Below are 26,971 nucleotides of genomic sequence, written 5' to 3'. Positions count from 1 at the left end.
CCCCGCTCCAGTGCACAGACTGCCTCGTCACCCAGGGTAACCTGCAGAGAACCCACCAAGCTTGCGTAACTGGGCAGCCCTGGGCCAGCCCGCCGGTCCCCAGGGAGGGTAGGTGGGGAGCGGTGCTGGCTGAAGAGTGACGCCAGGTTTCCATCTCCTCTCTGCCCTCCAGGAGGCTCTGTCGGTGGTGAGCGACGACCAATCCCTCTTCGACTCCGCCTACGGACCGGCGGCCCATCTCCCCAAGGCCGACATGACCGCCTCCGGGAGTCCCGACTACGGCCAGCCCCACAAGATCAACCCCCTCCCCCCGCAGCAGGAGTGGATGAATCAGCCCGTGAGGGTCAGTGTCAAGCGGGAGTACGACCACATGAATGGGTCCAGGTAAGCCCACCAGGCCTGTGCTGCCCAGCGTCGGGGGCCGGGGGACGCTGGGCCCCCTCTCTCCCCCCCAAAACCCCGGCTCGCTCCTCTGGGGCTGAGTCAGCAGATCTGGCACCAAGGGGTGTCTGCAGCAGATGGGGCTCTGGTGCTGGGCCGGGGAGCCCAAGCCAGTCCCCAGAGAGCTGGGGTGAGAGAGTTACCCGAGGGCTGGGGCAGAGCAGGGCCGGAAGCCCCCCTGCTCTCTGGGCTCCGAGGCAGCCCTCAGGCCCACGACACTAACAGGCACTTTTGGAGCATCTACGTTATGTCAGGCCCAGGTGCAGCCCCTCTTAGGGATAACGAAGCAATAAGATACTCTTCCGTGTCTTGTTCCAGATACTTGACCTCTCTGGGTGGGTCTCACCAGAGCAAAGATGACCAAACCATTCTTGGAGTAAAAGTCCAGGATGATGACGAGGGTGAACACATCTGAGGGCTCCCCGTGTGAGGGAGGACATGTCACGCTTGGAAAGTGTGTTGGGAGTTAGTGCCGCCCGGGGCCGGTAAGACTTTGCAGATAGAGAAGGACAGGAGGGGACCGAGGAGAAGAAAATCACAGGGACGAGGAAGAGCACACCTGGGGGACGGGTGGCCCAGGGTCCAGTCCTGCCTCTGAACGTGGGCCAGTTACGGGTCCCTCTGAGCACCAGCAGCCTCCTTTCTGCACGGCTGGAGCATTTACTCTTCCGTAGGCTTGTTACAAGGGTCGACACTGATGCTGTAGGAGAAAGGACCCAGGACAGGGCCCTGGACTTGGAAAGTGCTGGATATCCCAATAGTGACCGTCATGAGCCAAGGTCGAAAATAGAGAAAATGGTAGTCTCATTCATGAAACGTCAGGCAAGCCAAGGGGCCTACGGCACAGGGAGATAAAAATGGAAATTAAGAGAGAGCCCTGATGGACAGGCTAAGAAAATAGGGAATTTATTCCGCATGCAGACGCCCACTTGAAACATAGACGTGACATCTGAACATCATAAGAGCTGTGACTTGAAAGCTAAGGATCATTGTACACAGAGAGTGGGGAGGGGAGAGTCAGAAAGATAAGTAAAGAAGTTAGTGAAATATCCCAGGTAGGAAATTAGATAGTTCTGAACTAGAGTGATGGCACTGACTGTGGAAATAAAAGCGGAAAGACACATGAGGGACATATCCGGGGGATAATTTACGGGGCTTAGGTGGATAAATATTGCACTGGGGGGAGGGGTTTGTGAGAGGAAAGAATCGAAGATTGGCAAAGCTTGGATGTTTCCAAGAAGGACAGTGCCAGCAGCAGTCACAGGGGGCAGGAGGAGGACATGCTTTAAGTTGGGATGTCAACGTTCCCCATGAGATGCGTCGGGAGCAATCAGTAGGACATCCAGATCAAAACACCTACGGGGCCCTGGAAACCGAAGCTCAGATGCTACTGGGGTTTGGAATTTAGGTTTGGGCATCATCGTGGAAGAGTTCTAACTGAGCTGGTGGATGAGGTCACGGAGGAAACAAGTCTAGAGAGAGCAGGAGGAGGGGTGCGCATGTGGTGGGGAGGCACCCCCCAGATGGCCCTGGTCTCGGACCTGCCTGTGGAAACACCTGGCCCCAACACACTCCAACTCCACTAACCAAAACCAGCCGCTGGGATCCCAGCCACCTCCCCAGCCTCTAAGATTTCAGGGAAGCTCAGGGGGTCCGAGCCAGGAGCCCCTCCAGTGAGTGAGTGTCTCTCCACAGAGAGAATGAGGGTAATGACCTGCCCCCAGTGCAGGGAGGATGGAGTTTGTCAAACATCTTTCCACGTTACCATTTGCTCCCCCCCACTCTCCCATGAGGTCCATATTGTAATTGCATCTTGACATACAGAGGCAAAGCGGGCTTTGAGGTGGTAAATGACTTGCCTAAGGATTCAGAGGAGGCAGTGCTGGCCCCGGAGCCCAGGCTCTCGGATCCTGGCCCCGTGGCCCACCTTTCCGCCCCCTCTGCCTGCATGTTGTGCCTTTGCCACCGTCTCGTGTCTGCCGACACCCACCCTGCAGCATGGAGGGCCGTTCAGCAAGGCCTCCCAAACTGGCCTGAACACAGGCGCTCCCGATGCTTGCCGACGATCCAGATCCACCCTTGGACAGGCTTTGGTCTGCTGTAGCCTGAATCCAACCCCCGCTCCCCTCCACTCCCCTCGCCCCATCCAAGCACCTCTCCTTCTAGGCCACCTGGGAGCATCCCTCTTCCTCCCACTTCCTCTTGCCTTCCTGAAATCTCGTCATCAGACAGCAGCCAGAGTCCTCCTTTCAAAATATTTAACTTTCTTGCTCAAAATCCTTTAATGGCTTATGACAAAAATCCAAAGTCCTTCACCATCCCTCTGACACCCTCTTCGCCCTCCACCCCCATCTCTCTCCTTCCGTCCACACCGGCCACACAAGACTCTAGCTGCTCCTGCATGCCAAGCACATGTGTTCCTTCTTTCTGGAACATTCCTACTCCATCTGGTCTTCTGACTCTCTCCTTCACTTGTTTTACGTCTCTGCCGGAATGTCCCCTTCTCAGAGGCCTTCTCTGACCACCGGATCTGAAACAGCACCCGCCAGTGTTTACCCTGCTTGGGTCCTTCCCGGCTCTCGGCACACCCCTCACTAAAGTGCGGGCAGGGCTTCGTCTGTTTACTGAGCAGCACCTGGCACGTGATCATTGGCTGTTCAACACGCGGTTGTTAAATAAGTGAATGAACGCGTGGCTAACGCGATTCAAAGGTGAAGAGGTCCCTCTATAGTCATGTAGGTCATCCGTGTACAAGCCGGGACAGAGACCCAAGACCCAAGACCCTGTGTCTGTGCTCAGGTGAGCCTGCATTTGTGAGCTGACCGCTCCCTCCCCTGCTGCAGGGAAGCCTCAAGCACTGCAAGACACTAATCCTGGGCAAAGAGGGTCCCCCAAGGAAACCGGTTTTCAGAACCGCCTTGCCAGCTCATCCCTGGCTCCGGTCACACCAGAAGCCAGCTGGAGGCGAGTTGTGTGAAGACCCCAGGGACCAGACGTCATATCTACCTGGCTCTGGTTACACAAAGCAGCGCCTGCTTTTGATCTGCCGGTCTTGACCAGAGCTAGGAGCCGGTGACAGAGTAGGTTCAGAAACCGATGTAGTCTCACCCCTCCTGGGAAACAAAGAAGATCCAGTGCACTCTCAGAGCCAGGCAGGCTAGGCACAGCCGTCACTGGCACCTCATAAATATCCTCTAAGTGCTCACATGGAAACTGGACGGTGGGCAGCAGGGAGCAAGGATTCTCAGAAAAATGTCTTTTCCTAAGATGGAACCACGTCAGATCCCATTATTCGAAAACTCAAAAAGAAACAATGTGATGAAACAGATGCCGGCCTATTTAAATCTCTCACCTGCCACTCTGTGCTTCTATCCTCCAAGTAACACTGATGATGGTACTTTTAATGCAAAAGATAATTCCTAACTTCAGATGAAAAAACCAGAGTGTAAAATTTGGGATCTCTTGGCTCACAGACTGAATCTGTGCTTTTCGAGGCAGTAGCCGCTGGTCACAGGTTGCTTTGGAGCCCCTGAACTATGGCCTATGCAAAATGGACATGTGCTTGAAATATATTTTCACATACTGGCTTTAGAAGACTTAGTGTAGAAAAAAAGTGAAATATCTTATTAATTTTTTATATTGATTTTATTGAAATGATCATCTTTGGGCTGTATTGAACTAATATATTAATACATTTTAATATATTATTAAAATTCATTTTACCTTGTTTTTTTATTTTAAAAATGTGGCTACTAGAAAATTTTAAATTATATATGTGGCCCCTTCGATTGGACAGTGCTGGGCTAGAATGTTTTGGACCGTTCCGTGATTCACTGTGAATTCTCTCCATGTTCTTTTTTAACTTGGGATTCTGAGTTAGTTGATGCTTATCAGAGACCCCACAGATACATGTGTCACTGGAGGAGGTATTCTGTGCACCTAAAGCTACAAGACCCTTCTTGCTTCTTATGCCGCCGGCAAAGTCACAGGGGCTGGTGGAGAGACGGAGGTCTGAGGAGCTCATAGAAATTCGAGCTTGCCCGCGTTGAGGAAGGTCCACTCTCTTTCTCTGTACCTTCCCTTTGTGGTTGAATCTGTTAGCATGAGTTGCTCTTCAAACAGTGTGGCACATAGGCTCTGTGCTGGATGTAGACTTCAGCATCTCGATCCAAGCTGTGGTCTGCAATTAACTCTCAGCTTCATCCTGTCCCAACCACAGGTTTTGGGGATAACATCCCATGAAGGAAAAAAATATATCAACTTATAGAGGGGAAATGCAAAGACTCGCTTGCCTGACCTGCTGGACCAGAGTTCAGCATTAGTCTGCCCCGACGCTCCCTAGACTGGCCAGCAGGATCCGGATGCCCTTATTAGACACCTACAGACTTCAGTTCTACATACAGGAAGACGAGCCCCACACACCCTGTCACTTCTGCCTCCGAATGCAGAGTCCCTTCCTAAGGTGCTTCCTAAAATTCTGAACCTCACAATACGAAGCATGTCACACATAAGCTGGGTGGGAGGCGTACTCAGGGTTCTGGAGAAGCTATGAGCATCTACTACATACGAGTTAGGGTGATGGCTTTACTATAGGTGATTTCTTGTCTTGAAATTTGCTTTTAACATATTGCATCTCCTTTCCAAAAACAAAAAAGACATATGCACACATCTCTGCATGGCTCCTACGGAAATCCTAAAGACAGCACAGATTTGCTTAATTTCCATACAGTGTACGTACACATGTTGTGGAAGACACACAGGATGTGGAAGACACACATGATGTGGAAGACACACCTGATAGTCCTAATGCAACCACAGGGCTCCAGTAGCCCTTGGGACCTCACGTTAGCTGTGTGGATATTGCGTATCCATTGACAGTAAGCCTGGGCTGCAGATCTGTGGGTCTGGATGACATACCCTGAGTTAAGTTGCTCTGAGTTGAAAGGGAAGGTAGAGAAGATGTTTGCATAGTCTGAAGGGGTTATCTTTGGGCAAAGTCTTTGAAATCTCCTTTTATCCAAATACTCAAGATTTCTCATCTTGTTTTAAATCACTTGACAGTTTGCAAGGCACTTCTGGAAACCAGTAGTAGCCTTTTTAAAGCAAAGCTCCTTGAACACACACAGATAAAACCAGAGGAGTAAAGAGCCTATGTCCAGTGGTGAAAATAAAGGACAAGATTGCAGGGTCCACAACGCCTTTGCTGTGGCCTCCACTGCGTGGCTTTTCTGAGCGGGAGATGCTCTGAGTTACCCTCTCACAGCCACCACCTCCCCCCGCTCTACTGTGGCAGCCCCAGGCCCTCCTGTCACCTGTCCCGGTGCTGTCAGCTGCCTGTGGGCCCTGACCCCATGCTAGCTGTAAGTACAGGTCTCAATACAAATCAGCAGCAGTATGGGCAAGCTGAATGGCAAAACCTCTCCCCCTCCATGCGTGCCCCCCCTTGTTTTCATCGGGCCTCTTCACGGGCGCCAGCTGCCTCACTGAAGAGCAGCCTTTATGCTGTGCTTCACCTGTACCCCACTAACCCCCCCCGCCCCCCGCCTTGCAGTAGCTGGGGAGGCCCTGAGTCAGGCCTGTGCTGTCTGCAGAGTCGCAGAGCCGAGAGCCCCAGCGCGGAGGGGAGCGCGGCAGGTGGGTGGTGAGGGCGTGGCTTTCCCTCCTTCTCTCCCAGAAGCCGGAGGAGGGCCAGGGTGGTGGCCAGGGCTTCTCCCTTAGGGCGCCCCTTTGCAGATCTTAGGGTCTGGGACCAAGGACAGGGCCTTGTTCCCGGAGGAGAAGCAGCCAGGCGGGCGAGAGGGCAAGCAGATCACCTCGCCCCGCTGGGGAGCAGGTGCGGAACACGGGGCGGGGGAGGGGTTGGACCCTGAAATATGGCCGCTTTCTTTGTGATAGGAAATGAGAAGGTTCCCATTACTGGCCGGCCCCCGTGGTCACCCTAGCAGGAGAACCCGGGGCCTGACCCTGTTCAGATGTCCTCCCCGGGGATCTGGCCTGGCCACGCCCCCCCTCCCCCTCCCCCCCACCCCCCACGCAGGTGCTTCTCTCACCGCAGTGCTCAGACTCCTTACCAGGTGACATACCAGGCAGCTTTTACCAAACAATTCCTCTTTCCAAATTTGTTTTTCTCTCCTCCTGGCCCCAGGGACTGGCCCTGCCCCAGGCACCTATGGCATAAGGGGTCATTTCATTGCGATGCTTTCTGAGGTCTGACTTTTCACCTCTGCATGGCAAGGGGTCCGTTTTGGGCACAGAAATCCCCAGAGGCCCAGCTGACGTGGAAAAGAATTTTCACAACTCGTCTCCCCGATGTTCCCAAAGTGGGGCGCAGCCCGCGGAGGGCAAGTCCCCTTCCGCCAAGCCCGCCCCCGCCCGACACCGCCCCCTCGCAGAAAGTTCTCTGGCCCCCGCCAGGGGAAGTGTGTGCTCTGGCAACCTCACCCTCTGCACTGCGTTCCCAGCCAATGAAAACGTTGCTCTCTTGGTTAAAGGCCAACTTAATCCTCCAAACTTCTGCTGCACTTGGGTTGTTTCACCATGTTCAAGTATGCTGGGAAAGGCTGCCAGGCCGTGGTGGTGTGTGTACGTGTGTGTGCATGCATGCATGTGTGCATGTGCCTGCATGTGCGTGCATGCGTGCATGGGTGCGTGTGCCTGCATGTGCGTGCATGGGTGCGTGTGCCTGCGTGGGTAGCGTATGCGCCTGTGTGCGCATGCGCCCACTTGCGGTTAGCCTTGAGGAGGCTGGAGGAGACCCCGCCAGCTCCGCAAGAGCTCAGCTCAGACGCAGCACCAGGGTCTTTCTGGGACTGCTTCATCGCAGGCCAAGTCCTTCTCCAGCAGAAGCCAAAGGGCCAAACTCTGGTGCAAAGCCCCGATGTGCTACTGCCTCCTCTCAGACTGCTATGGGGACATTAAACCTTTAACAATCTGGGGCTCTGACGGCTGGTTCTTGGTTCTCTGCCTGGAAAAACAGTAGGCGAATAGTAAAACCTTAAATTCTAACATGTGTAAGTTATACATCTTATTTTCATTTTCAGCCCATGTTCCCCTCTGTAAGACATCAGGAAAAAATTACCGTCTGACTTCTAATATCTCAGTGGGGCATTTATCTCCCAGCTATGATAAGTGATCTTCAATATTTTTTTCCTTTCAGATTAAGAAACAAATTCATTTAATTTTCTTTATTGAATGTGCTCTGGCCTCCCCCACCCTGCCGAGTCCCCGCCCTCCCAGGCTGTTACTCCCTTCTCCTGGCTCAGTGACTGCTCTCCTGCCCGCCGGGCTTCGGCCTTTGCAGGACGGGCGGGTCGATCTGGCACAACCCTGGTCCTTAAGGCCTCTGGATGGTCTGTTCCTGCCCACAGCAGAGTGAGGGAGGGCAGCGGCCAGGCCTCTGGAAAGCCCTGCGAGGTTCTGCAGCCCGGAGTTGGCCGGCTGTAATCTGAACCTTATCTGAACTCCTGGGTCTGAAAGCCTGGTTTGGAGCTCTTGCGAGGACTGGCTGTCTCCCAGGTTGCCAGAACTGATGCTTCCTGCTCCAGACAACCAGGGCTGCAGCCTTTCCTTGGCCTCTAGTCATCTCCCTCAGTCCTGCCGCTGCTGGAGTGGCTGAGCGGAAGCGAGGGCAGGGTAGGATGGCACTGCCTGGGCATGCCTGGTGGGGGCAGTTCCATGGCCCTGGGCTCGGGGTAGGCAGAGTGTTCTGCCAGGCTGCTGTGGGCACCAGGTGGCCCCAAGTGAGATGTCAGCTCAGTCACCAGACAGATGCTCGTCGCTGAGCTGAAACCCTCTGCTCCCACACTGCAAAGTATCAGGGCCTAACCTGGCCGTGTATTTCTCTGGTTTCCTTAACCGTAGAAAGGAGATATTAACCCTTGCCATGCCTATCCTGGCGGGTGATTGGGAAGTTCAAATAGAACATGGTGTGAGAAACATGTTAAAATGATATACATGCCACAGAAATAATTCACTCCAAAAACAGTGATGGCTTACCCCCTCTGTAAGGCACTATAGAGGGGGTTTAAAAAGGTGTATTTGTCTAAAACCTACTTATATGGGGTGCCTAGAATAGTCAAATTCATAAAGTCAGAGAGTACACTGGTGGATGCCAGGGGCCGGGGGATGGGGGGGCGGGGAGGGGGAGTGGGGAGGCAGTGTTTGATGGGGACAGGGTTTCAGTCCGGGAAGGTGAAGAATTCAGGAGACGGATGATGGTGAGAGTTGCACAGCCATGTGAATGTACTTAGTGCCACTGAACTGTACAGTTGAATATGGGTGAAATAGTATGTTTTATGAGACTTTTACCACAATAAAAAAAAACTTAAAAAAAAAAAAGTCATGGCACCACCATCAGGAACCTCCCAATCCAGCCAGGGGAAGGGCACCTGCCAGACTAAGCATCACATGATGTGACAAGTCCTAGAGCCATGGCAGAAGCAGGGTGTGCTGGGAGCGGGGAAAGGCCTGTCTGGGAGCGAGGTCTAGTGCATGCGCCTCGGGACCATAGGTCGCCTGGCCACAAGGCTAAAAGTGTCAGCTGCAGGCAGAGCGGGAGGGCAGCAGCGCCGAACTCAGAGGTCCAGACTCCAGTCTAAGGGCAGCGAGGGGCTGCCAGAAAGTGTTTAAGTACCGTAATTATAGGATTGGGCTGGGATTTGGAGAAAACTCTGGTGGCCGCGTGGATAGAAATAGGGCAGCGTCAGCAGCGCCCTCGTCCTCGTCATTCCACCCAATGGGGCTGGGCAGCGGCTCCACGGATGTGCTGGTGGCAGCGGTGGCAGTGACACTGATGACTTCCTCTGGGCTTTGTCTTTTCTTGCTGCAGGGAATCTCCGGTGGACTGCAGTGTTAGCAAATGCGGCAAGCTAGTGGGCGGAGGCGAGTCCAACGCCATGAGCTACAACAGCTACATGGACGAGAAGAACGGCCCCCCTCCCCCCAACATGACCACCAACGAGAGGAGGGTCATCGTCCCCGCAGGTACTTTGGGAGCCAGTTCGCTGGCTGCCACCCGCGTCCTTAGTCTTCTGGGCTAGTCGTCCCAGTGGGCAGGTCCCAGTGGGCACCTACACCTTCACCTGGTACCCTGTTCTCTATGGAAATGCTGACTTGGGAAAGCTGCACTTCCCACCTTCTTCCCTGGCTGCCCTCCAAGACAGTTTCCCAAATGTCACCAGAGCCCTGAAGCGCAGATGCTGGAAGCCCTGCCCTCAAACAGGTCACATCACAGAGTCTACCCTTGGTGCCTTGTTCCACAGGACGAGGCCTGCAAAGAGAGGAGAGGCAAGGCCTTCTGAACCCAAAAGGGATCCTGGGGACACCCAGATGTGCCCACCCTTGCCTTTAAGGAGAAGAGTGGCTACAGAGGTCTGTCCCGTCCATCAGGCATGCACTTCCTGGCATCTGCAGGGTCTTACCTTTCCAAAATTACAGCCAGCTCTTCCAGGTTCAAAACACAAATAACTATATTTAACAAAAGGAGAGCCTGAACATGTGTGCAGCGAGTTATGTCATGAGGTAAAAATAGGCGATTTTTCCTAGGTATTGGTGCTTTTGATTACAGAAAATAAAATCATTGTTCAAGCCTTCCGTGCGTTGGCTGGACACCCCGCCTCGGCTGGTGAACTCAGCTGCCTGGTTGAAAAGGGAGGAAAAACTACCAGGTGTAGAGTCCATGCCAGGTAGAAGGAGCCAGAGTGTCCAAATCTGAAGCAAAGTGAATGACTTACCAAAATCAGTTTACCAAGAAGGCCAACCCCTTCCATTTGGAAAAGTGTAAATGCAGTTGTGTGTGAGAGCCAAGGATTAGATGTCTCTTTGAGGTAATCCAAAGGAATCTGCGGCTCGGTCTAGAAGGTGTGGTTTTGTAATGGGCCGCTCCGTCCTCGGCTCTTTGTATTTCTTTTCCATGGGAAGCTGTGTGTCACCGTCTCCTAGGAACACAGCCACATGCTTGTATTCTGGGCCAAACTCAAGGTGGCAGGCGCGGGAGGTGTGGGAACAGGTGAGGCAGGAGAGGGCTGGACCAGCGGAAACTTTTCTGTGCCCTGCAGGACTTGAAAACCGCTCAGAAAGCATGTTTATTTCCTTTCTCCACAAGCGCGTGACCTCAGAGAGGAAGGGGAAGAATAGCTCTGTATACTGAGTACCTCTCGGTGCCAGGCGCTGTGCAGATGGCCTCATCCCTGTGATGCTACTTCTATCTTGTAACGTCCGATCTCCCCTCCCCGGGAACACCAGCTAGGCGTGTGTAGCTCAGGTGCATTTGTGAGAGGCAAGAAAACGGTGCCTTCTCCTTTATTATAGAAAGAAGGCAGAAATGAAGCTGAGCTAAAGCTGGCCTGGAGGGAAACTTCTGGACTCCCCCCATTGGAGCCGAACCTCTCCAGGCCTTTGCTGACATGGGATCAAACCCCACCCTCCCACCTCCGCACTGCTCCTCTAAACAGTGGCCAGCATGGGGAGAAAATCTTGAGGACAGAAGAGTTAGGAGGCCAGAGGTTGTCTCTGAACCAAATGTTGACACCATTTCATTTCCATAGTCACTTTTGGGCGGGGGTAGGGAAGGGGGGGGGTGGAAATGACCAGACTGTTTGGTTGACCCTTCAACTCTGAAGTGGTGTTGAAATACTTTCAAAAGGAGTATCAAGATGGCAGTCTTAGGGGGCCAAAGTAACCACAGCAGTAATAATGAAAATAGCATAAATTCCTATCAAAGGGTTTTTCAAAGCACTTCGTGTCATGAATTCACTACCTAGGGATTCACTTCATTGTTTTACCTCCGGCTGGATCTTTAAGCATTATCCTCACACATGTTGGCTTCCTCCAGGTCAGCCTCCTGGACATAACAGAAAGTCTCATTTGGGCAAGTCCACAAATCATGGCAATAAAACATCAGTGGAACAACCAATTGAATTTATGGTGGGATTTTAAGACAAGTATAAACGAGGTCCCTAGTTCATCACCAGTTCCAAGTTCAGATGGGAAGAAACTAGGACTAAATCATCCAGGAAATATATTTGGAAGAGTTTAGCATGCTCCACAGTGGAAGATTTATAATTCAGTGTGCTGTAAAGGAAGAGAAATAATATTGTGACAGAGCCCAAAGCAAGGGAGGAAATAATAAAATAAATAAAATCTACAGTGTAAAATTGTATTTGAGGCCTTGGATACTCAAAGTGAGGAATTAGGAGAGGCAGAGGCAAGCTGATGAAAAAAAATAATATGCTACGTAATCCAAGTTCCCCCAGGACACTTTTCTTTAGAATTCTGAAATGGTGCAAAATTATTTCCATTTACCAATGGTCCGTGCCTGATTGTTCCTGGAGAGCAAAAGAGTAAGACAAAGCAAGAAATTTATCTGAGAGACAGAGAGAGAGAGATACAGACTTGTACAATGAAGCCCCGAGTAGCTCTGCTTTTTGGGGTGATGGCAGAGCACCTCCCGGGTGAGCTAAGGCAGGATGGTGAGAGGGGAGAAGAGAGGAGGCTTGGGGTGAGGAACCCTCAACTAAGTGCAGTCCTGGGAGGATTTTGACTGGAATCCCAGCTCAGACTGGGACTGAAGGTTGAGCTGGGGACGTAACCTTTCAAGACGCCACTTCCCAACTGCAAAACGAAGAGAAAAGCCACTTTGCAGGCTTTTCTTGATGAGTGAAATATAGCACACGTGGAGCATCGGGCACCTAGGAGGCATTCAAAATCTGGACTGTTATGAGTTACTGGGCTCTGGGTGGTTGGTATGAACCTTGTTTCTTTCCCCACAACCCCTCCTAATCATTCAAACCTGCTCCCATTTTTGCCAAGAGCCTTCACAGACCCTTAGAATGAGAGGGTGAGGTGGTTGAGAGGTAGCACACATATTCCTACCAAATGAGCAGTCCAATAAAACAGGCCCAGTAGAAGTTGGGGACCATCAAATCTCCCCTCCTCCAGGAAGCCTTCCATGACTCCAAATTCACAGTAACCCCTTCTGCCCACGAGTTCTCGAACTGCCACAAGAAAAATCTGCTGCTTAATTCCGTGCTTTCCTTCCCTAGTGTTTCGTGTGGATGATCTTCCATGAGGGCAAGACCCATGTAGCTTTCTTCTATGATAAGCATATTTAACTGCATATTGGACTCTCTAATAATTGGGGGCCAAGGAAAGACATGGTGATACGTGATAAGATATAAGGGCTCTACCTACCGTGGAACCTGCTAGAACTCATCAGCAGCACTCAAAGTACACATGCTCCCCATATACACACACCTGGCTGGGGAGGAGTCTGAGGGTCCCAAGTGGAGACCTTACAACCTCAGTCCTTACATTATGTATGTTCACTTGAGAGCTAAAATGTTTTCTCCCTCCAACACCATTTCCCATCTTTTTTTTTTTTTTTTTTTTTTGCTGCGCTGGGTCTTCATTGCTGCACGAGGGCTTTGTTGCCCCGCAGCATGTGGGATCTTAGTTCCCCGACCAGGGATCGAACCCGTGACCCCTTCATTGGAAGGCACTGGACCACCAGGGAATTCCCCATTTCCCATCTTTGGGGATTTAAATATCCTAAATATCCTAAAATCTTTGTCAGGATGATTTTAAAGAAATTTCAACACAGCTGTCTCCAAAGGGAGAAAACCCAGATTGGGGTTAAGTTATTAAGTTATTAAGACTAACACCACTGGGTTTTCCAACTGCACACATGGAATTGTGGTCCAAGTGTCCACGCACATCTTCTTTTCTGCAGCCATCGGAGACATCACTGTTCTTCCGTGAAATCACTGATGTTCTTAAGACACAGATGGTGGCTCTTTCCGGAGACATTGGTCCCTGCGTGTTGGAAACTGTGCTTGTTTTCATTTTGATGCCACCATTTCTCAGGCAGAGGTTTCTGTTGCCCTCCAAGGACTTTAAAGAGAATGTCCTGTCCGGATGCATAGTGAGGCGTCTAAGAACCTTTCCAGAGCGCTAAGTGGTTCAGGCAGCGCCAGATGTGATGGGGCCGGATGGGCATTCTGGGAGGACCATCTGGGAGGGAACCACTTTCTCACTGGGGGGAGGGGGGATTGAGGAGGGAGAAGGGAGGGGAAGAGGAAGGGAGGGGAGAGAGGTGGAGATGGGGAGAGAGGGAGAGAGGCAAAGACAGACAGAGGAGAGGTGGAACCCTGCGTCCTGCAGCCTTGCTAACAGCCCATCTCCCCTGCAGACCCCACGCTGTGGACGCAGGAGCACGTGAGGCAGTGGCTGGAGTGGGCGATAAAGGAGTACGGCTTGATGGAGATCGACACATCTTTCTTCCAGAACATGGACGGCAAGGAACTGTGTAAACTGAACAAGGAGGATATCCTCCGAGCCACCTCCCTCTACAACACGGAAGTGCTATTGTCACACCTCAGCTACCTCAGGGAAAGTAAGTGCCTGGTCCCTTCCCTTTCTGGGCAGCAAAACACCCCCAGAGGCGGCAGCCCAAGTCCCCAGGGCTGGGAGAGAATTCTGCCCAGCCACTCAGGATGAAGACTGGTTCCCACGGAGCCAACCCAGGGAAAGGAGATAGGGTCCCGGGCTGTCGGTTTATGCTGGGCGGATGCTATAGGAGCAGCCCGTCCGGGTGTCAAGTTGCCAAGGTCGCACTGGCTCCCAGAGACCCTGCGAGGGGGCTGACCCAGTCCTGCTGTGACAAGGGAAGGAAAACAAGGAATGGAGAAAAAGTAGGGAGCTGCAGCCCCGTGGGGTCTGCCAGAGGCGAGTCACACTCTTCGCATGAGAACAACTTTCCAGAAACTACTTTGCCCCAAACTATAAATAGATGGACACCCTGGCTGGTATTGTCTTGAGCGATGATTTAAAGTTCCTACAGTAAACTCTAGATTTACGTTTTTGAATATTTACACGTTAAGTTCCTCTTATTCTTGGGGTCACTCTGGCACCCCCCTAACCCACCTTTACCCGCTGTTACCTACACACCCTTCCCAACTAAGCAGGAAGTGTAGCAGATGCTACAGGTGGGTTAGGATCTGTTGGAAGCTTTCTCCTGGCCGAGTCAGAAGGCAAAGAGCTTTGGAAAGGGAGAGTTTATGAAAGAAAGTGCACAGTTGCCAAAGGATTTATCCAATATGAGGCTTCTCTATTGCCAAGCCCCATCAATTTGATATGAATTTCATCTGATATGAAACATACACATAGGAACAGAATTTTGATAAACCTGCTAATAACCTCAGCCTTAACCCTTCACCAGAAATACAGGTGGTATATCGGTGACCCCAAGTACCGAAGGACTGTTCTGTGGCCAGAAAAGATGGTCCTAAGATGGGCAAGTTGAAGCTACAGGAAAACAGTTGTGGATTCATTCTACAAGGGGGCTTTCTAACAGTCAGTCCTGCCCAAAGATCCACTGGCAGCCTCAGGGTGCAGTGTTTGCTGTCCGTGGCTGCTGGGAATCTTGCAGGAGTTCAGCTTCGGAAAGAAGGAGGTTGATGATTTTAAAGGCCCTTTAAAGCTGAGATCCTTGGACAGTGCCCACGGGCCGCTTTCCCTGGTCTCCTGGGCTCTGGGTCAGTTAGCTCTTCATCTGTGTTCCGTTGTTCGGTGGGTCTTCCGCTCACCGTTCCTGAAATCTTCTGTCTCCTTCTGCAACAGTGCACTCTGTGGGGTAGGGGCAACACACACTGGGTGTAAAAAATTTGAAAATGCCTTCGGAAGTTTCCACTGGTGCCTCTGGGCTCCCCAGTCACCCCTCCGAGGCGTCTGGTAAGCAGTGGGATTGTGTGGGTGATGCAGTGTGTGTTAACACCAGAGGAATGACCTCATGTCTGAGTCTTGCTGCAACATGAGGTCAGCCCAAGAAATGACAATTTCAAAAACGGGGGCAGTTTTCCACCCAGTTTTTCTGAGCTTTGGAGAATGAGCATTTTCTAACAATCTGTATTTCTTTAAGTGTTTATAGAATTTTTTTAGAAAGGATCTTTGCACAGAGTCCTGCAGTAATGCTAGCTGGGCAGGGCAGGAGGTGGAAGTGGGCACACAGAAGCTGGGCATGAGAAGGAGAGACCAGCAAAGCAAAAATGCTGACCGATTCTGCCCTTCTGCCCCTCCTGGTGTCATACGGCGGGAGGTCCGGGAATCGCTTTGCGGGAGAAGAGATGGACAGCAAGTGTGGGCAGCGAGCTTGGAGCACTTAAAGGGCCCAGTTATCAGATGCCCTTGTTGAGGGAATGTTCAAGCACGTTCTGACTGATGTGGGGAGAGCCCATTCACGCCGTGTGATCCCAGGCCCTGCTTTCTGGCGGGTCCATAAACAACTAAAGTCCCCGCTGGGACTTCCTCTCACAGAAGAACCCAAGCCACAGACCCTGAAGCAAGACCAACCTCTGCTCAGAAGGCCAAGGAATTTAATAAGGTGGTCGTGGGTAACTGTTGAGGAGGCTTTCTATAGGAGGAGAACAGATAAGAAAGAGCAAAGGAATAAGCAGGCTGGGAAGAAGTGGACGCCAGAGGGTTGGGTTTGTGGGTATATGTAGCAGGGCATGAAAAAGGGTGGATTTCTTCTCTTCGTTCTTTCTAAGAGTATTTGTAGACATTAAGGAAGATGCCCCCAAAGCAATAATAATATGAAGTTTCCAGAAAGGAGCTTATTAGCGGAGCAAATTTCCAGAGTTGAGTGGAGATGAACAAAGCACAGATATGATACAATGTTGAGTGAAACAGCAAAATATAATGGGATCTGCGCAACGATGCAAAACCATGTCTGCCTGCAAAAGCAAAAATTAAAATACTTGTATTAAGGTTCAAAAAAACTTGCCCCAGCATAGCGTTGTACTACTCTAGAGGCCTTTTGAGGAACCTAGACAAAATGATCTGCTATCATGGAAACAATTTTTGATTCATGCCTCTTGTTAATTGGGGTCCACTTTCAGCTGCAGCCTCTGGGACCCCCGGTTGGGGGGGGTGGGACGTCCACTGAGACGCCTGCAGGAGGTCACGTGCGTGGTGGCTGTCTGCTCTCAGGACCGCTGGGAACCCCGCAAAGCCCACCGACTTGCCTTCAAACACTGTATTGTTTTTCCAGACTTACTTCCAGCGGATGTTTTGTGCGGAGGCAGGGAGGCCAGGGCTCTGGGGAGAGGTTGGAGCAGCTGAGTTGAGGCCGGGAGAAGGGTGCTAATGCCTCGTGCAATGTCATCTGTCCTTTCGTGGGGGAGGGGGTGGCGTTCAAACAGTTCCACTTTGGCAAGAGGTGGAAGGAAAAGAGCTGAGCTCCTCAGCACAGAGGGAGGAAGTGCAGTGGGGCTAAGGAGAGTGGTTAGGAGAGAACTGGAGCCCTTCTAACTTAGCCCCGGGTCAGAAGACTGCAAGGCAGCTGCGCCTCTCCAGAGGTGTCCGAGCTTTCTGGACTTTAGTAGAAAAAAGGACATGGTAGGATTAAGAAGCTCTGACACCAAATTGACACTTTCACCAAAGGTGCTCGAGTATTTATTCAGGTTGTCAGGACAGGAGCTATACTTTCAAATTTTAAAAACCAAACTTCAAATTAAAGATGTATTTTCCAGGGTGGAGAAGAAATGACAGTGTCCTGGGCCCCCGTCTGGCATGCTGGGATTTACCTGCCTGGGAGCTCCGGTTCTCCATCCCCTGGCTTCTCAGCTGGCCCAGACCGAGTGGCTGTACCCTATACCGCCCCTCTGTCATGTCACCCGCACTTGAAATGGGAGGAGGACAGCGGGGGCCGGGTCTGGGGAGATGCCCACAGTTCTTGGGATCATTCTGGAGTCTCCTGGGGACACCTGGGCTCAGGCTCCCTCTGCCCAGGTGTCATTCACTTTACGGGACGGACAGGATGCCCCCTTGTGGACGCCACGGACAACTAATTATAAATCCCCATTTTAAAGCCAAAGCAAATGAGGCCTGGAGTGCTTCGGAAGTTGGTTCAGACGTGCCCAGCCCCTGGAGAGCAGCCTGGTGTCTGAGACCCAGGCCTCCTACGGCCTGGCTGCAGCTGTGCCCACAGCGTCACGCTCTGAGGGCAGAGGCCAGGCCGAACAGACAGCGCCCGCTTACCTGGGCCACGCGGTCTTTCCCTCCCCTGCTGTGGAATTAGCCTCACGCCCCTGGGGCTCCCGTGTGGGGGGCCAGGCCGCTTTCCCCACAGCATTTTCTGTTTTCATTTGTACCCAGAGATAAATGCTTTCCGAAAACTTCCCTGTGGCCTCCTGGAATGAGGCCGATTAAGCCAAACCTATCTGCACGCCAACTCTGCCCTTCTCTCTTCCGCGCGGCGCCCCATACTCTGGACCCGACAGGCGGCCCCATCAGTATCTCGCGCAGGCAGAGGCCGTATTTACAGTCTCGGGCTGCGGGAAATGAGATTGGGTGTCACAAGGCAAGATTGGGACGGACCTCAAAGGAAGTGGGAGCTGTCCCCAAACGGCAGTTCAGACCCAGGGCCGCTGGGGGGAGTTTGGGGTTTCTGGGAGCCCAAAAGGTCCTGGGTGGGGCAGCCAGAGGCAGAAGGAAAGAGCCTTTGTTCATTTTACAGAAAGTTGTGTTCGGTCTGTCTGTCTGCCTCTGACCCGTGAAAAATGCTAAGAAAATGCGTTTGGAAATAGTGGCAGCACTAGAGAAATGAAATATATTGGGTGACAGGGAGACCACAGCAAAGGTATCTATCTTGATTCCCATTTTTAATTTAAACATAATGGAAAACACATTTTGCGTTTTGTGGTGTCCCCACCGGCCGCCTCAGATGTTCGGGCAAAGGTGATGGGTCCGGGCAATTAAGCCAGTGAAGTATTATCCCTTCCAGGCTGGGTCTGACCGGTGAAGGAGAACAAAAGGCCAGATTTCCCGGGACTCAGTCGTCAGCCAGGCCTGTTGTTCAGAACACAGAACCTCCTTCCTCCTCCCTGTCCACCTGCACCCTCCAGCCAGAGCCATTGATGGCAGCGCAGAAAAAAGGAAGCCCGGCTTCAAGAGTCTGGCAGTGGGGCTGGCGAGGTGTCTGCAAGGCGGGAGACAAAGGCTTTGGCGCTCAGACGGCCGTTGTCTCGTCTGCAGGTGCCCCAGAGGAAGCCCAGGTCCACTCGTGGGAATGTGGAGCTGGGGAAAGCCCGATTGCTGGGCTCCACCCACACCTGCAAGCTTCACTCTGTTCATTTCCATCCTCTTTCAGATCCCAAATACTGTACCAGTGACGGATGGACGCGACAATGGGCAATTATTTTGTCCTTGTGCTGTCACGTTGGGGAGCCTATTCCGTTCTCAGCAGCAGCTGCTCCGTGCTTTTCGGGGCCCCAAATACATAGATACGCATAGAAGCCCTCATGCGTACGTAAATACATAAACAGATAAGTCAACAAACGTTTTAATTAAAGTATCACATAGAGAGAAGTGCGAAAATCATAAATGCACAAGTCAAGGAATTATCACGAAGTGAATCCACTCACTCATATGAGTCCCTCCAGGTCAAGGGGGAGACTAGAAGCCCCCGTGTGCCCCCCTCCATCACCCCCTCTTCCTCCCCAAAGGCAGCCACTGTCTTGATTCCAACACCATAGGTGAGTGTTGTCTGTTTCTTTGATTTAGCCTGGAGGCCGCAGGGTCTGCTGGGCTGAGAGCAGATTTTGTAGATAGACCAGAATGGGCATCCTGCCTCCTGGGCTTTCTGGCTGCGTGATCCTGGACAAATTACTTGACTTCTCTGAATGTTGATTTCGTCGTCTGTGTGAGAATTAAGTGAGAGAATAGACAGAAAGCATCCGGCGCACGACGACAAGCAGCCCAAGAGTGTTGGCTTCCCTCCTAGCATCACAGCCTGTTTCCTCCGACAAGGTGGTGTTCGCCCCACGCAAAAAGTGCCTCAAAGAAGGCGAGAGAGATCTCCAGAGCCACAGAGTGAGAGGCCAGGCTCCAGGGAGGACCTTCTTGCATCTGAACAAAGTCCTTTAAGGAAAGAGTGTGCCTTGCCACTCTCTGTAGCCTGAGGAACTGGTTAAGTAAAAAATGGGAGGAGAGAAGGGAAAGTTGGTCCCTTGGGAAGGAGGTCAGATACCCCAAATCAGCCCCTCCACGGGGAAGGCAGCCTCTCCTTCTAGGAGTGAAACTTGAACCAAGAACAGTCTTCAGGGCAAAATCCTTCTCCTAGGTTACCATGAAATATGTATTTCATGCAAGCTTTGCAGAGGTCAAACGACCCTTCCTCTTGGCTTTCTGGGAGTTTCCTCTGGAATTCACGTGTGCCCAAGGAAGAACTTTCACCGAGGGGGAAATTTAATAAGTGCGGTTTATCTAAGCTTCGTGCTCTCAGCTACATCTGCACTAATGACTCAGGCAGTTCGGTCCTCCGAGACCATCATTTTTCTTTATTTGCTCCAGCCGTGAGGTTTCCGCCTGAGGCCGAGAATGTCAGGGACAGAGAGGCAGACATTCTTGGTCTTACTCCAGAGACTGTTTTCTCTTCCCTTGGAACGCTTGTTTCCATTTCTTAACCTCCTTCCAGTCATGGAGGATTATTTCTTATTGCAGCAGAACCCATTCATAACTCTAATTCCAGAGAACAAGGCAAATGCCCAGCAAGCTCTTTTATAAAGAGTTTATTGTGTGTCATCGTGGTGTCTGTGGGAGAAAAGATATAAAAATAGTCGTGATAATACCTAGCGTGTATTGAACATTCATTCTGAGCCAAGGTCTGTTCCGAGCAGTTGTGTGTATTATTTTATTGACTCCTCATAAGAACCTTATCAGGTAGGTGTTATTATTAGCCTGTTTTATGTAGGAGGACCCTATGGCTTAGAGAGATTGGGTAAATTGATGGAGGTCACCAAGCTAGTAAGTGGTAAGAAGCAGGTCTAATTCTGAACTCTCATGTGCATAAAAATTTATATTAAACGAAGTGCAAAGAATCACTTTGTCCTTGATATTTTTGAGAATGGAAGAACCAAACGCATCTGGTTCTCGGCTATTCCAGGCGCGTGACTGCCTCCTTTCTAAAGGTGTCTCCACACAGCCACGCTTTGGCATAGAGCTCTCTCAGTACCATCACCACCCCTCTGCTTTTTTTGTCTGGAACTGTTGCAGAGCTGAAAGGAATAGTTGCTCAAGCCCAAAGTCAGAGGTTCTAGGCAGTTGGATGACTCTTCCAAAATTCTCTCTTCGTCGTCTGGCCCGGAAGGGCACACAGCTTCTCTGAGGCACACAACCAAACGCCCACAGCTGGGTGAGGCAGCCGCTCCACTCCCGTGTCCCTTCCGGGACTTGAGACTAAAAATAGGAGTGTCTGACAGCCCATTCCCTGTTCCAAGCCCTGGCACCCGAGTCCGTCCACTCGGTCCCAGGGAGCAGGCAAAGGATGGTTTAGAAAGATTTTTCAGCTTCCAGCACCCATGTCAAGCTTGTAAAAGCAGATCCCAGCCCTCTTGATAGCACTTCAGAGTTTCCACGGGAGAGCCTCAAGGAGGATGACCAAAATGCCTACATTTTCCAAAATAAAGCTCTTGGATTTGCTGGAAACAAAGGCACAAGTCTAGTTTTAGGAAAGAAGGGAGAATTTTTTTACATGCAACAACAATAAAAAAAAGAAAAAACCTAGAAAATGCCCAGACTAAATCTACTAGAAAATGCCCAGACTAGATCTACTAGAAAATGCCCAGACTAGATCTACTGGAAAATGCCCAGACTAGATCTACTGGAAAATGCCCAGACTAGATCTGCTGGAAAATGCCCAGACTAGATCTGCTGGAAAATGCCCAGACTAGATCTGCTGGAAAATGCCCAGACTAGATCTGCTGGAAAATGCCCAGACTAGATCTGCTGGAAAATGCCCAGACTAGATCTGCTGGAAAATGCCCAGACTAGATCTGCTGGAAAATGCCCAGACTAGATCTACTGGAACATGCCCAGACTAGATCTACTGGAACATGCCCAGACTAGATCTACTGGAACATGCCCAGACTAGATCTACTGGAACATGCCCAGACTAGATCTACTGGAAAATGCCCAGACTAGATCTACTTTTAATGCTTGCTAAAAGTAGTTCTGCATGAACATTTAATTCTGAAAGATTGTATCCCAGCACCCTGTGATGACAGAAGATTCGGTGGCTTATGCCTCACGTTGAGTTGTATTCTCTTAGCTATGCGTAAAGGGAGACAAAAGTTACTCTGGGGAGCACTGCCAGCCCCACCCCTTTCCCAGCTCCTAGCACCCCCTTCCCCAAGCGTGAGGATCCAAGTACCTTGCCCACCTGTCAACCCAAAGGACATCACAGTGGGAAGAAAGTGGCCGGGCTTCTCCTCCAGGGCGTGGCAATACAAGCTGCAGTCCAATCTGGCCCGCACTGGCCCATGGACAAGACAAAACAAAAACAAAGAGGAATGTGCAACAGAGGCCATATTCAGCCCGCGGAGACTAAAATAATTACTATCTGGTCTGTATAAAAAGTTTGCCACCCCCTCTTGTAGTTCAAGGTGAAGAAGTCAAGATCCAGACACGTAAAGTCCCTCATTCACGGTCACACGGGAAGTCGGTCGAAGGACCAGGACGTGGTTCCCAGCCCTGTGCCCCTGCTGTGACATAGTATGGACCCCAAGAACTCTAGAACCTTAAACGTGGCTGCTGGGAGGGCTTGTGTGTGTCCCGCCCACGAGCATCCTGTCCTACCTTCCTCAGACCCTAACTCCAGGAAGCTATTACGGTCCTGCATGATTGGCCCCCCACATGGGTGACATTAACTGTTTCTTTCTCTCAAGGAGTCAGTCATCTGTCCTTCCATCCTTCTCCCTGTCTCCTGCCCTCCCCACTCACTTCTCATCCCATCTCCTAGTCTTGATCTCGGAAGAGTGTCTTGGTTATAACCTGATGCTTTTGCTTCGCCTTTCAGGTTCACTGTTGGCCTATAACACAACCTCCCACACGGACCCGTCCTCACGACTGAATGTCAAAGAAGGTAAGTCTGTTCTCCCACATGTAGAATTGTCCTCATTGCCAGCCCGGCACAGTCCACGATGGTAAGACTGTGGTGGGGGAACCTCAGGTGTGTGTCCCAACTCTCTTGTCCACTCAGCTTTTCTAGAAGCCTAAGCTGCTCCCCCTTACGCTGCTTGTTGCAAAAACATGACGAGGTTGTGAAATATCTTGTGATAATTCCATAAAGATGCGACTTGAGGTTGTTACTCCATGAACGAAAGCGTGTTGCTCTTGGAAGGAACCGGATGCTGCTCACTTTCAAAGCCAAAAGGCAGGGGCTTTCTTTGTTGAAGGAAATGAAATGAAGATTTCAAGGATTCTTGCAATGTCATATTTTCAGGGGGGTGTTGGTAAGAAATTTAAGCGATACCAATTCATTTTTAAAGTGGTGATTTGGAGATTTGGTCTAGTTGCTTTGCTTTGGTTGAAAGAGAAAGAAAATGGTCTCAGCAAATGGTTTTCGCCAGTGAGGGTTTTAGCAAACATTACAATACATTTCTCAGCATCTTTATTCATGAAACAACGTTGTGGGGATTTCCTGCTCCAGACACTGTTAGATTCCAGGCATTTAAACAAGTGAATAATTCATGGTACCTGGTTTAAGGGAGAAAAAATGTGAGTGAAAAAATTCTGCCTGAGGCAGAAGAAAAATTCCATGGAGGAGGGGCATTTTGAGTGGGGCCTTGAAGGATGAGTAGGAGTATGAAGGGCACTCTCTTCCTTGGCTCTCTCTCCTTCAGTCCTTTTTCTTTAAGGCACACCTGCTGCATAGAATGAATGAAGGCAGAAGTTTTCAGTATTGGTTGCATGGAGTTAGCACAGCATAATATTTCAGAGAAGCATAAAGCTCTTCTAAGGGAAGAATCTTAGAGACATTTGGTTCAAAACTGTCTTGGGTTATGGAGGAAACCGAGACCCAGTGAGCCTGAGTGTCTTGACCAAGTTCACACCTTCGATCACATTAGACTTCCTGTTTCCTGTTAACAATTTATAATCAGATGACGACCAGACAAGTCTGTGGAGGAAAAATTCAACATAATGAATATGTTTGTAAACTTTCCTGGTTTTCTGTGACTTTCTTCACCTCCTACCCCACCCTGGGCCAGTCCCTGCTACTGTTTTCTTTCGAAGTCAGAGTTATTGGCTTTTGCCATAAAAAATCTGAAGTCATAGTGACTCATCATACAGTCCAAGCCACATTTTATTCGGTGACCCATTTACCATCATGTTGCAAATGTCCATAAGAGACAAAATGTATTACAGTGTCAAACATATTAGATTGAGGTCGGAGCACCTCTGGTTTACTTTGGGGAAATCACTTCATGCCCTGAACCTCAGTTTCCTGTCAAATAAAAGGGCCAAACTAAACCAGTAAGAGTCACCCCCGACTGTCGAGCTCTTGGCTGCTGCAGGTGAGGGTCTGCTTTCGTCCAGGGCCCCTCTGCTCTGATCTGGTTCACTTACTGAACTTCATTTCATCTGCAGATAGGGATCCATGTCTTGGAAGGAAGGAGGGAGAGAAGGAAGAAGGAAAGGAAAGAAGGGAGGAAGGCAGGCAGGAGATCCCTGAAAGCTCCTCCAGTTCTGCAGGCTGAGACCTGCTGACACCACCAGGATTAACCAGGGAGACTCTGGGGGCAGAGCCAATGAGAGAATATCTGATATTGGACTTAAAATACAGATTTTCGTTAAGAAGCAAGTTTGTCTGGGTTGAACTGCGCTGGTAAACGATTCATTACTCCTCCAGGGGTCCTAGCTTTCAGCCTCTCCTCTACCTGCACTGCTGTTCCTTCCCTCGGTCCTTTTGTGCGTTTGTAACTCCACGCTGGGCTCTTTGGGGCTTTTGCAAGAGCTGCCTCTCTTCTGAAATGAATGAACTGCAGTATCCAGGCAAGTGCGCGCTGCAAGGCCCTCGGTCAGGTGGTGCCGGGCATTTATCTCCCAGCATCGGCCCTGGCCTCCAGAAACGGTTACGTCTGCGCTTTGCAGGTGCAGCTTTTGTCCCCAGTAAAGCTCTCCACTTGAGCTGTCTTGCTGCTCTGTCGCCTTCCCCCTCCTGAGGTGGTCTGAATCCGTCTAAACGGCCCATCATCCACAAAACAAAATACATTAGCAAGACAAAGCTAGCCACGCTCCTCTCTCCCTGCTTTTCACCCTCCTCCCCACCTCTCTCTTCTGCTTTTCTCTAATAGCTATCTTGGGTTCTTAAAATATTAAATGGAAAAATAAAGAGAAGACGTCATGCAACCTTAGCTCTGTCTTGTTTGAATAAGGCACACACACAGCCCCAAACAAACCCAGAGTCCAACAAGAGGACCAGAGCTCTGTGTGTGTGTGTGTGTGTGTGCATGAGTGTGCGTGTTTATTTCACAAAGGACAGGTGCTGGCATCAAGCACAAAAGAAAGAAGTTGAAGAGGTAAATGCTTCTATGAATGCTTCTTCAATGTGCTTATCAAATGAGTATGTCTTTTTACTTTAAAATGGCATAATCATCCTTCCAGCTTGTCGCTTGAAAACAATTGCATTCTCTAAGGGTTATTGGTGCCCAAGAAGTAAGGCTAGATTTTAAAAATTAATTTGTAGCAGTTTTTAAGCTTTTTCTAAAATTAAATATTTTATGGTCACAGATTGGACCCAGCTAGAACAATTCTGTTCTCTCTACCTGATACCAAGGCTAATGCACTTAAGAAAATAAGTTAGAATGGAAGCAACTGCTACCCATTTTCAATGCAGCCACCACTGTCATATGTATACGATTCTGCAATGCCTCAGACACTTTCACATGCTTTGCCTCTGCTTTTAAGCCCGGCAACATCCCCGAGAGGTAGATTGAATTAGGCCCATTTTTCAGACAGAGCAAGTGAGGTTCAGGACTATTAAATGGCTCCCTGAAGGGCACACAGCTTTTCAACAGCAGAACAAGGATTCAAATCCAGGGTGTAGGATTCAAAATCCCTTACTTCGGATAGTCTCCCTGACAAACACAGCCTTTCCCTTCTAGCTGGCTTTTCATGAAAGCAATACCTTGCCTAAATGTCGTGTGGGCGGAGATGTGAATTTTTTCCATTATTTTTCTCTGTCCCTGCAGTTTTTCTACTATCATCTCCATCCACATCCCTGCACTATCCTCTCTTCCCAAAGATGAATTCATACGTAACCCCTGCTTGGCACTACCCTCTATTCCTAACTGCACAGAGAATGAGCTGGAGAGCTTTTTAAAATTACTGATGCCCTAGGACAAATATTGTATGACTCCACTCATAGGAAGGCCCGTAAGTGGGCAGATTCATAGAGACCAGAAGAGTAGAATGATGGTTGCCAGGGGCTGGAAGGAGGGAAGAATGGGGAGTTATTGTTTAATGGGCCCAGCATTTCAGTTTGGAAGGATGAAAGAGTTCTGATGGCGATGGTTGTCCAACGTGAATTACTTAATGCCACTGAAATGTACACTGGAAGATGGTCAAAATGGTAAATTCTATGTGATGTATGTTTTACCACAATAAAAACTGCAAAAGCACATGAAGAGATCTCAACATCGCTAATTATTAGAGAAATGCAGATCAAAACTACAGTGAGGTATCACCTCACAGCAGTCTGAATGGCCATCATCAAAAAGCCTACAAATCATAAATGCTGGAGAGGGTGTGGAGAAAAGGGAACCCTCCTATACGGTTGGTGGGAATGCAAATTGTTGCAGCCACTGTGGAAAGCAGTATGGAGATTCCTTAAAAAACTAAAAATAGAGTTACCATATGATCCAGCAATCCACTCCCGGGCATATATCCAGTAAAGACAAAAATGCTAATTTGAAAAGATACATGCACCCCAATGTTCATAGCAGCACTAGCTATAGTAGCCAAAACAGGGAAGCACCCCAAGGGTCCATCAACAGATGAATGGATGAAGAAGATGTGGTACATACATACAATGGAATATTACTCAACCATAAAAAAAACAATGAAATAATGTCATTTGCAGCAACATGGATGGACCTAGAGATTATCAAGCTAAGTGAGGTAAATCAGTCAAAGAAAGACAAATATTATATGATACCACTTATATGTAGAATCTAAAAAATAATACAAATGAATCTATTTACAAAACAGAAACAGATTCAGACATAGAAAACAAACTTATGGTTACCAAAGGGGAAAGGGATGGGGGAAGGGATAAATTAGGAGTATGGGATTAACAGATACACACCACTATGTATAAAATAGCAACAAGGATTTACTGTATAATACAGGGAAATATATATATATATCTGAAAAAAATACAACAAAAGTAAAAATAAAAAATGTTTTAAAATACTGATGCCCAGGTTCCAAACACAACCAACTGATTCAGAATCTCTAGGAGTGACAGCTGGGCATTGGGAATTTTTTCAAGCTCTCCCCGTTACTCTTAAACCTGCAGCCAACATGGAGCAGTGCTGTCCTACACGGCACACAGGAACCAGAAAGAGGAAAGGGAGACCCATCTCAGAGCCACCCAGGTTTTCTTGGAGACACACCAGGCGGTCGACACTTTCCTGGCCCCAAATTGACCTAGAAAAGGAAGAGCAGGACCTCATGTTATACTAATGGAAGAGCA

General features: G+C 49.9%; 1 protein-coding gene across 2 annotated transcripts in view; it reads left to right on the top strand.

Annotated features, from left to right (window-relative positions):
• FLI1 (Fli-1 proto-oncogene, ETS transcription factor) overlaps positions 1 to 26,971 on the top strand; it is a 113,229-nt gene that overhangs the window by 61,551 nt on the left and 24,707 nt on the right. For both annotated transcript variants that reach the window (XM_061203116.1, XM_061203114.1), the window contains exons 2-5: positions 173 to 384; positions 9,269 to 9,423; positions 13,628 to 13,831; positions 22,292 to 22,357. In XM_061203116.1, coding sequence (XP_061059099.1) covers positions 173 to 384; positions 9,269 to 9,423; positions 13,628 to 13,831; positions 22,292 to 22,357 — 637 coding nt within the window. The remainder of the gene's footprint in view (positions 1 to 172; positions 385 to 9,268; positions 9,424 to 13,627; positions 13,832 to 22,291; positions 22,358 to 26,971) is intronic.

This window comes from Eubalaena glacialis, chromosome 10 (genome assembly GCF_028564815.1).
Source record: "Eubalaena glacialis isolate mEubGla1 chromosome 10, mEubGla1.1.hap2.+ XY, whole genome shotgun sequence".
NCBI classification, from domain to species: domain Eukaryota; kingdom Metazoa; phylum Chordata; class Mammalia; order Artiodactyla; family Balaenidae; genus Eubalaena; species Eubalaena glacialis.
Note: the sequence above shows the minus strand (reverse complement) of the source record. Positions and strands in the feature narration are given on the sequence as shown.